This window comes from Sander lucioperca, chromosome 6, assembly GCF_008315115.2.
Source record: "Sander lucioperca isolate FBNREF2018 chromosome 6, SLUC_FBN_1.2, whole genome shotgun sequence".
NCBI classification, from domain to species: Eukaryota; Metazoa; Chordata; class Actinopteri; order Perciformes; family Percidae; genus Sander; species Sander lucioperca.
Window position 1 is genome coordinate 12,072,972 of NC_050178.1, and position 10,105 is coordinate 12,083,076.

A 10,105-nucleotide genomic window follows, 5' to 3' on the forward strand; every position below is an offset into this window, starting at 1 on the left:
AAGGTTAATAGGATTCTCATTTGACCACAGATCTGGAAAAAAAGGAACATGTGTACCAGACACGTGTCATCAGTGATATTTCATAATAGGGTTGGGGCAAAAATCGTATATATATATATATATATATATATATCGTATATATCGTATATATATATATATGTTTATACGGTACTGCTGACGGCGACTACATCATATCTGTTTCCAGCAAAACAGAGCGAAAGCAGAAAATACATGTTATGTTCTTCTTAAGCACAAGATAATAGCAATAGTCAATACTATCGAATTGCAATACTTCTAGAATCGTAATAAATGAAAATCGCAAACAACATCGAATCGGCACCCATGTATTGTGAAACAATCAAATCGGGCAAAGGCATATCGTCCCAGCCCTATTTCATAACATACGTTTTTCAGGCTGTTAAGTGTTTGTTTCCTGTGTGTATGTTACTACCTAGGCCAAGGAGAAGTATGAGAAGGCTCTGGATGAGCTGAGTAAGTGCACTCCACATTACATGGAAAACATGGAGCAGGTGTTCGATCAGTGCCAGCAGTTTGAAGAGAAGAGGCTGAGCTTCCTCAGGGAGGTGCTGTTGGACGTCAAACGCCACCTCAACCTCACAGAAGACCAAAGGTTTGAGACGTTTATAAAAGAGTTACTATGACCAGACACAATTATCAGAGTATCCTTTACCCGTATGCTACATCCTTGTTGTCTTTTCACAGCTATGCTACAGTGTACAGAGAACTTGAACGTTCCATCACATCGTCCAGCCCGCAGGAAGATCTGAAGTGGTTCAGCAACACCCACGGCCCCGGCATGCATATGAACTGGCCACAGTTTGAGGTACAGAAACAAGCAACAACTTTAAGGCATTAAATAATCACTGGAGATCTGCAGCATTCTGCAATATATATTATGTTATATATTATTTATTATATATGTTAATGAAATAGCTTGACATTTTGGGAAGTGCACCTTTTCGCATTCTTGCTGAGAGTTAGTTGAGAAGATTGATACGACCCTCATGTTTATATGCTAATTGTGAAGCTACAGCCACTGGGCCACTGACCAAGCTGCAAGTATTTGACGAGTTGGGAGTTGAACTATTCCTTTAATAATACATTTCTATCTATCCTAGTTTAACAGTGGCAGTGAAAGATTACAGATAAATAATAATCAATCATTTCTGTTGATAATCCTAAAAGGAGAGCCAACAGTTTTGCAAAGTGGTAGTGTAAAAAGTTGGTTATAGAATATTGAAGCAGTGTCCAGCATTGATGAGCATCATCGTACAAAATAAGTATTTCTTAAATTTGACACTGGAATTGAACAGTAGTTCCTGCACTGTACAAACAAATCCAAAGCTAAAGATGTTTTGTCTCGCGTTTTGCAGGAATATAACCCAGACCATACCCATAACATCTCGAAGAAAGAAAAGTCAAAGAAAGGCAGCGATGGCGTCATGCTGACTAATGTCACAACAGGAGTGGACCACGCTCAAGCTGGAGACCGGGGAAGGTAAGATTAAACAACAGTGTATTTCATATTCTTAATATTATTTAACAGATGTTTGACCTTCTAACAATCGACAACATTCTTGTAACATTCTTGATCCCCACAGTGTAAATCATCAGTTTATTTTTGCATACTATATCTGGTATAATCAGTGTCTTCCTTCACTGTATGGTGTCTGATCAATATTTCATATTTGTCTCTCTATTGTCGTATACCTGTGCTTTGGCCCCCTCGATTGGTTTGATCTGGTGCCCGTCCCGCTATAATGGTCCCTCCAGTTTGAACTAATGTTGTATTCATTGTTTGTTTTACCAGGTTTTTTTTCTGAGGTTTATTTTTATCCTCCTTGTTTTTTGTCATATGTCTCTGTCTTATAATCATTTTTGGCTTTTTGTGTGTCCCTGTACTTGTCTTCACTTGTTCTGTTATTACTTTATTACACAATAAAAAACAAAAATAATAATATTGAAAATATTTGTACGTATTCATATCATTATTACCTCCGCCAAGGAGGTTATGTTTTCGGTGTGGTTTGTCCGTTTATTTGTTGGTTTGTTGGTTGGTTTGTTTGTCTGTCAGCAGGATTATGGAAATACTACTGGCCTGATTTTCATGGAACCTGGTAGAAGGGTGTAGCTTGGGCCAAGAAATAATACATTAAATTTTGGAGTGGATCCGAATCACAGGGAGGATACACAAACTATTTTTCACTTTCGTTAACATTGCAAGTGAGGGCGTTTGTGCTGCATTCATTTGGTGTTGGAATAATCGGAAAAATTTGTTCCCAAATGGGACAATTCACATTGCATTAATATGTGAGATGCCTTGGCCAAGGTCTACGCTCTCCGAATGCCCTTTTAGTTTTGTATGTAATTTATTTAGTTAAGTGTTATAAATAACTATTGTCAGCTTTCAATCACTAAACTACACAAATACATCTGAAGTACTGTAGTCGTATTTATACATTTATAAATGTAACATTTATACATATAAATGTAACATTTATACATATAAATGTTCAGTGTCAGCAGCTACGAGAAGAACCAGGCGTACACGGCCTCCACAGAGTGGTCGGACGATGACCAGACAGCCCCAGACTCGGGCAACGACACCAACGGAGGGCCGAACCCCTTCGACGACGATGTGGGCAAAGGCGTGAGAGTGAGAGCGCTGTACGACTACGAAGGCCAAGAGCAGGACGAGCTCAGCTTCAGAGCAGGTGAGTGTGACACCTGGGGACAAAACTGTGAATCCCTGCCAGCACAGTTACGCCTCAAGATAGCAACCATTTCACTAGTGAATGCAAGTAAGTCAATGACAGTTCCTGCTGCTGCACTGTCCGCATGGTACAACATGTCAAAGGAATACTCCACTGAAAAATCGGTAATCAAGCTTGATACCACAAACTTTTGTATTACACAAGCTCACCAAAGCAAATTCATTCCCATCAACTATGCTGCTTTATGGCAATTATTTTGTTACTGTTAAAAAGAGCCATGCTAGCTGTTTCCCCCTGCTTCCAGTCTTTATGCTAAGCTAAGCTACCAGTTGCTGGCTGTGGCCTCACATTTAACGGACAGATTTGAGAATGGTGTCGGTCTCTTCGTTTCCAAAATGTCAAACTATTCCTTCAATACACTAGATTGACCAAAAACAGACATTCACATTGGGTTAATTGCTCTACAAAACCCCACGCAAGCACAGGGAGAACATGCAAACTAGAAAGGCCCCAATATTGAATCAGATCCACTGATGGAGAAGAGTTTATCTTTATTGCCCAGCAAGCCTACAAATGGATGAGTGGATTATGCTGAAGAAGTGGTTTGGATATATCTTGGTACTTTGTTTTTGACATGTAACTAGCCATTTATTGTCCACCGTAAACAGCGGCTGTCTTTTACACTACCTTGGCCTACATGTGTTTTTTGGCGCAGTATTCCTTTCATGTTCTTGTTGACAGCAATAAGATCCATGTTACCCTTGACTCTGCATGACATTAATACGAATTGTTTCACATAATCTCTTCCTGCTGTACATTTCTGTCTCCTTTCATTGGTAAAGGTGACGAGCTGATGAAGCTGGAGGACGAGGACGAACAGGGCTGGTGTAAAGGTCGCCTAGACAACGGGCAGCTGGGTCTTTACCCAGCCAATTATGTGGAGCCGATGTAGCTGTTCCAGCTGAGGACGCTTGCCTCGTCAGAGGGCAAACCCAGACTGAACCGTCCAGTCATAACTGCACATTGCCAGAGACTTGAAAGCAAAGCTTCCTCTTCCCGTCGGGCACAGTGAGCTGTCTTCATCTCAGCACTCATCACAGAGAAGACTTTACTGTTCAGGATCACATCATCATCCAAACACTGCAACACAAACACTGCAAACACTGAAGCAAATTATTTTAGTCTCTTATGTGTGGAGCTGTGTGTGATTCCAGATGTGACGCTAACATGCCATATAGTATGTTCTCTCATCATAATATTGATATGGTATTGTCAGTTGTGCCTGGATAGGGAGAATATGCTATGCATTGTGCATTTCATGTACATATATATATATATTTTTTTTTTTTTTTACAGTTTTTTTCCCTCATTGACTACAGTGTTTTCTTTTCTCTGTGAAATATTTACATGTTAGCATTAAAGGAATAGTTTGCCATTTTAGGGGGAATGCACTTATTTGCTTTCTTTCTCCTGAGAGTTAGATCGATACTCCTCTCATGTCTGTACAGTAAATATGAAGCTACAGCCAGGACCAGGTTAGCTTAGCTTAGCATAGCATAAAGACTGGAAACAGGGAGAAACAGCTAGCCTGGCTCTGTCTGAAGGGAACAAAATCCACCCACCAGCACCTCTAAAGCTCACTAATTAACACGTTATATCTCCTTTGTTTAATCTGGAGAGTGGGAGGCTCACAGTGTCAGACTTTGAAAAATGGGCCACTTAGTGGCATGACACGTTAATAACAAATATCATATTACCATAGTAATAGCAGTTTTTGGGAGTCATTGTCTCTGGCCAAGAAAGAGTTACAGCACACAACCCCCATAAAACCACAACTTGTAATGTTTTTGTACCAATTACACAAACAAGATTTAAACAAAGATACAATATGTTATTCAGTGAGCTTCAGAGACAGAGGGAGGCTAGCTTCTTCTCCTGCTTTGTGTCTTTATGCTAAGCTAAGTAGCTGCTGGCTCTGGCTTCATATGTAGTGCACAAACACAAGAGTGGTATCAATCTTCTCTTCTAACTGCAAAAAAAAAAAAAAACCTGAATAAGAAAATCTCAAACTTTTCCTTTGATGTATTTTGTTGTTTTCTTGCTGCTCTCCGTAGCATGTCACTGAATTAGCATTTTAAACCGAGATAAAAGACAGCTCACCATCAGTAAAATAAAACATACACATTCACTTAGCAGAGCGTCTCAGTGCAAAAATTGTTTACATTGACCTCTGCTGTCCAACCCGACACTAAGAAGGTGCCTGTTATAACTATTCATTTCATTCAGTGTCTCCTCCTTTGTCTTTACGTGCAGACTGTGTTAATAATGCGGGCACCCTGAACAAAACCTGCCTGGAAAATAAGCTTAATTTTGAAAAATTGTTTATTTATTTCTGCAGTTAATGAGACTTGTTTTCTATGAGTGAATGTCAGTGACTTGGCATTATCAGCTTCCAGCTCTTATCAGCTGGTGATTATGTGCTTGCTAATGCTCCCACACACTGTTTATCGCTCTGATCCAGTGCATGGCCTCAATTTGTTTCCACCACATTATTAACAGTTTCTTGATTGAATTAAAACTCTGATCGGGATAATGATGATGCTATTGGTTTGCAACTTAGTCCTTATTGGTTTCACTGTGTACCAAACTACAGGCTGTGATAAATATACACATCTTTAAAGTTAAGTGTTTTTGTTTGAATCAGAAAATCTAACTTTATACAATCAAAAAAATAGGAGTGCATGTGGCAGTACAGCACATTGGTGGGTTGCTGCTGTTAACCAGGGGTGTTGGTGAAAACTACACCCTTGTCGATGAAGAAGGTGGGTGTTCTCTTACTGATGCAGACAGAGAAGAGCAGTGCAACAAGCGCTGCACAAAATAGCAGAAAGAGGATCCATCTCTGAAATATTGATGAGACATTTGCCTTTTCTGCTGCAAGAGAGTTAATTTTGAAAAGATCCAGGAAGGAAATGTCTCTTGTGCCGTGTTTGTGCTTCTGTATGCTTGTAAAACAATGTTGCTCCTTGTAAGCACTGGATTAGGAGGGGTGAAATAAATATTGAATCGCCAGAATCTACCACCCTGCCACATCCAAGGTCTCTCAACCATCGTGTTTAACAAAGTGAAAGAGAGCTCGCTTCCACAGAATCTGACTCCTGCTTCTCCAGCTCAGTTTTCACTGACACAACACACAGGCCCTCTGTCTTGACTGATCATATGAATTTGAAGATTTCAGCGTGTTTGAACTGTATTTGAAACAGAATTGGACTGTTAACAAGTGTACTGTTAAAGTGTGTAAAAGCTATAAATGCGGCATCCACTGTGAAACTCCTGTGATACGCTGAAGGATGGTAAATCTTTTTTTTTTATTTTTTTTTTTTATACTCAAATGCTTCTTTCTCTTCTGTCTGAAAACATTGATCTGCAATGTTGAGGAAAACTCTTTATAGAGGGCTTTTTTTTTTTTAGCATAGTACTGTCATTTCCAAACTGTAGTGCCTGTTCATCTGCATACGCTAAAATAAAAGACGTCATCAGAAAACTCAAAGGCACATATGAGACTCTGTGCGATAAAAACGTGAGGAAGAATTGTGTGTCAGCATATGATACTGTAAAAAAAAAAATTAAAGATGGAGATTCAAAACACAAAATTATAACTCATATAGCTCGTGCACAGCTCTAACAGAATATAAACAAATGATGCTACAGGCTTCGAACTTAGTTTTCTGGTTTGGGGATTTGAGTTAGTGTTAATTTTCTCAGTAGGCAGGTCTGACAGTAGGAATCACATGCCTAAATATCTACAGTGAGTGGTGCCCCCTTCAAATGAAGTCTTTGGCCTCCTGAGTTTAACTTTAAACTTAATATCCAAGTCTGCCACTAGAGGTCAGGAGTAACCACATTCAGCTCTTTGTCACATCAATCATCAGGTTTTCAGATTCCTACACACAACAACAATCCTTCAGTAGCATCCAGTTAAATCAACACACCTACTGACAGTTAATGGACTTCATACATAAGCCAATAAAATTCCAACAGTGCCACAGGACATTTCCCAACATAGACAGGTTGATTGATTTTTATTTTTCCAAACTTTATTGATATGTAACTGAATGGACATTAATCAACTAATGCAGATTGTTGTAGGAACATTGACCCTGGGAAGAAAAAAAAACAAACATTTTAACTGTTACTATTTGTTTATCTGATTGCATTTAGTTGTTGGGTGGTGTGAGTTTTGGCTTCTTCCCATGTGGCAACTGTCCAAACAGACACTGACATCTTTGCAGCAGTTGTAGCTATACTACAACAATTCCTACAACGATCTTTCATTTATTTAGTTTTACCTTCTAAAGCATCACATGTAAGTCTTAAAGAGAGAATCAAAGTGCAACTGTCTCTTAGACGTCATTGTTGAAGAAGCAGAATTAACAGTTTTTTTTCAGCTACAGTCAAAAGGTAATTAATGTGACACCTGTACAATGTGATGCTATGGAATGCAGAAAAGGAGCTTTGGCAAATTGGGAATTCAAGCAGATGAAGAAACAAGAATAAGAATAATAAAATGCATGGTAAATTGGACAAATGAAAGTGAAAAACATTTTTAATTAACTTTTCTCTTTTGATTATATTGATATCTGCCACTCCCTACTGCGAGAGTTAACAAGGGTGTGTGTTGGCTTGGACTCGTGTGCAGGGTGGATGTTAAATTAAAACGGTTGTTGTTGTTAGCAGTGATGAAGGGGTGGGTGAGGCCTATTAATAAAGTCAACCTGTAACTGTTTGTATTCTACAGGTCTGTAATTCAGTTTGTCATTGTATTATCACATCACCATAGTGCTAATGACTAACATAATCATATACACATATCACAGCCACCAAAAGACTCACATCGTAATTCCTCTTGAGCCTTTCAATCCATGTTAACCCCTTGTGAGATTTAAAAACCCGTACAGATGCAAGTTTACCTTGCACAACACACTGCTCATTATCGCTCAAAGACAGCTTTTCTTGGCTGTATCAACCATCTGGCTCATTTCAAAGAAGAAGCAATTATGACAAATTTAAAAACCTGTTGAAATATGTGAAAGAAAGAACAGTAAGTGGTGAGAATGAAAGCTGAAACGCCAACAAAAGATCTGGATCAGAAAATAGCACACAATAAAAAAGTGATTGCATATCGATTGTTGAGTCTTCAAATAATTTCTTTCCAAAGCATGTGGCTGAATTTACATGCACTACAAACCCTTTGTTATTTAGAGACACCACACAGATGCATATTCAGTTCAGAAATATGGTTTATTGAGTCCTATCCTCAGGCAGACATTTAGGCAATATCCAGATGAATGTGAAGTGTGAGTGTGAAATAAGCTGCCCCAAAGCTTCAAAGTTAAATAAATAAATAAAACATGAAATAAATACTCATATGACTATTAAATTGTCAAATAATCAAATAAAAACGAAATGTTATTTCATTCTGCTTCTTTTCAAAATAAAAGTTTATTGCAGGTATTTTTATTTGATTCCAGCAGTTCTTTTGCTAAACATTTTTTTATTTCATAACAGCATTTCCCCCCAATTACGATTTCCTTAAATGTTACTTTTAATAAACATTTGTGATGAAAGTTACATAAAATAAAACTCATATTGGGACAATGCTGCTGTGAAATGAAAACAGACCTAGGAATATTTTGAATTACAACCCGCTGGAATAAAGAATGACCTGAAATAAACTGTGTAGTTTTTAAAAGAAGACATATTGTAATTAAATTAAAGCTGCAAGCAGCGATGGACGGGCCCTCGCGCCTCTGTGCGTGTCGGGGTTACTGGCGGACGCCACTCCTTGTGACCGTGCATTTGTGCGGCACTCATACACTGCAAATCGTCACCAATGAAAAGGGAACTCCCTGCCGAGTTCAACGATACCTCACACAAGACTCATACAGTTCAATAGCTGTGAAAAGGGGCGTGGCTAAATTATAGGGGGCGGGTCAAACCATCACCAATTAAAAAGGAACTCTCTTCTGAGTTCAATGATACCTCACAAAAGGGTCTACATCAAACGGGTCATTAGTTATAAAAGGGGGCGTGGCTAAAGCTTAGGGGGCGGGTCAAACCATCACCAATGAAGAAGGAACTCTCTGCTGAGTTCAATGTTACCTCACACAATACCTTAAATGGTTCAAATGTTATGAAATGGGGTGTGGTTAAAGTATAGGGGGCGGCTCAGTATCACATGTAGACCATACATTATAGGTTTCATGTAAATCGAATGATGTTTGTCATATAAGGCGCATTTCCTGTTGCCAGCAGGGGGCGTTATGACCAAAAGTCAATTTTGGCCTGTAGATGTCCTCAGGCCTGGACCCTACGACAACGTACACTCAAGTTACAACAAGTTCTTTGTTCATCGCTAAACACTCAAAATGGCCGCCACGCCACACCCACACTGTTTGACGAAAAGTTTTTTTTTTAATAACTTTTCATCTTTAAGGTGTTGAGATGGTACAGACCAAATTTGAAGTCCATCGGATGAAATCTCTAGGAGGAGTTCGTTAAAGTATAGCACCTTGACTTTAAGGCCTACTTCCTGTTGCCACTAGGGGGCGCTATGACTTTAAGTAAATATCGGCCTTTAATTGTCCTCAGGGTTGGACTCTTATGAATCCTGAAAAGTTTCGAGCCAATTGGACAATGTACACTCAAGTTACACCCACTTCCTGTTTTGATGGTGAAACGCACAAAATGGCCGCCCCGCCACGGCCACGCCCTATGACGAAAAGTTTTTCTTTTAATAACTTTTCATCTTTAATGTCTTAAGATGGCATAGACCAAATTTGAAGTTGATCGGATGAAATCTCTAGGAGGAGTTCGTTAAAGTACGACATGTGGAAATTGTCAAAATCGCATGCAATGCTTAAAATGTTCACACATTGATGTTTAACATGCTATCATGCTTACTTTTGCTAATTAGCACAAAACACTAGGGCTGGACCCGAATATTTAACTACATCATTATTTGTTTGCTGAGTAGGTATTTTCGTTTTTTCAATTTTGGGATTTTAGATTTTTTTTCAATACTGATATACTGTACTGTATGTATAATAACAGAATCCCTAAAAATGAAGCCTTTGATTAGAGTGTTACAGCACAGTGTTTCCCTTTCAGCTCAATGTGAGGGTCTTTACTGCAGTAGGGCCTGTAATAGGTTTTTTTCTTTTTCTTTTTTTCAGTGTCTGTTTTTAAATTGTTTTCAACAAGAAGAGAGTGTTTACCACCTAGAGAAAAAGCGCTGCACCCAGTGTCTTTTTTCAGCGCACTCCATCATCTTTGTTCAGCCGCTCCAATTGTCCTAGTGAAAATCTCTG

The 10,105-nt window shown here is 38.9% G+C and overlaps 1 protein-coding gene across 3 annotated transcripts in view; it reads left to right on the top strand.

Annotated features, from left to right (window-relative positions):
- The window catches only part of pacsin1b (protein kinase C and casein kinase substrate in neurons 1b), a 32,662-nt gene extending 26,381 nt beyond the window's left edge, over positions 1–6,281 (top strand). For 2 of the 3 annotated variants that reach the window (XM_031301929.2, XM_031301930.2), the window contains 5 exons: positions 456–631; positions 724–844; positions 1,395–1,519; positions 2,539–2,735; positions 3,578–3,687. In XM_031301929.2, coding sequence (XP_031157789.1) covers positions 456–631; positions 724–844; positions 1,395–1,519; positions 2,539–2,735; positions 3,578–3,687 — 729 coding nt within the window. Of the gene's footprint in view, positions 1–455; positions 632–723; positions 845–1,394; positions 1,520–2,538; positions 2,736–3,577 lie in introns of all 3 variants that reach the window. The other variant, XM_031301928.2, reaches the window with a different exon arrangement.
- Positions 6,282–10,105: the final 3,824 nt, after the last annotated feature.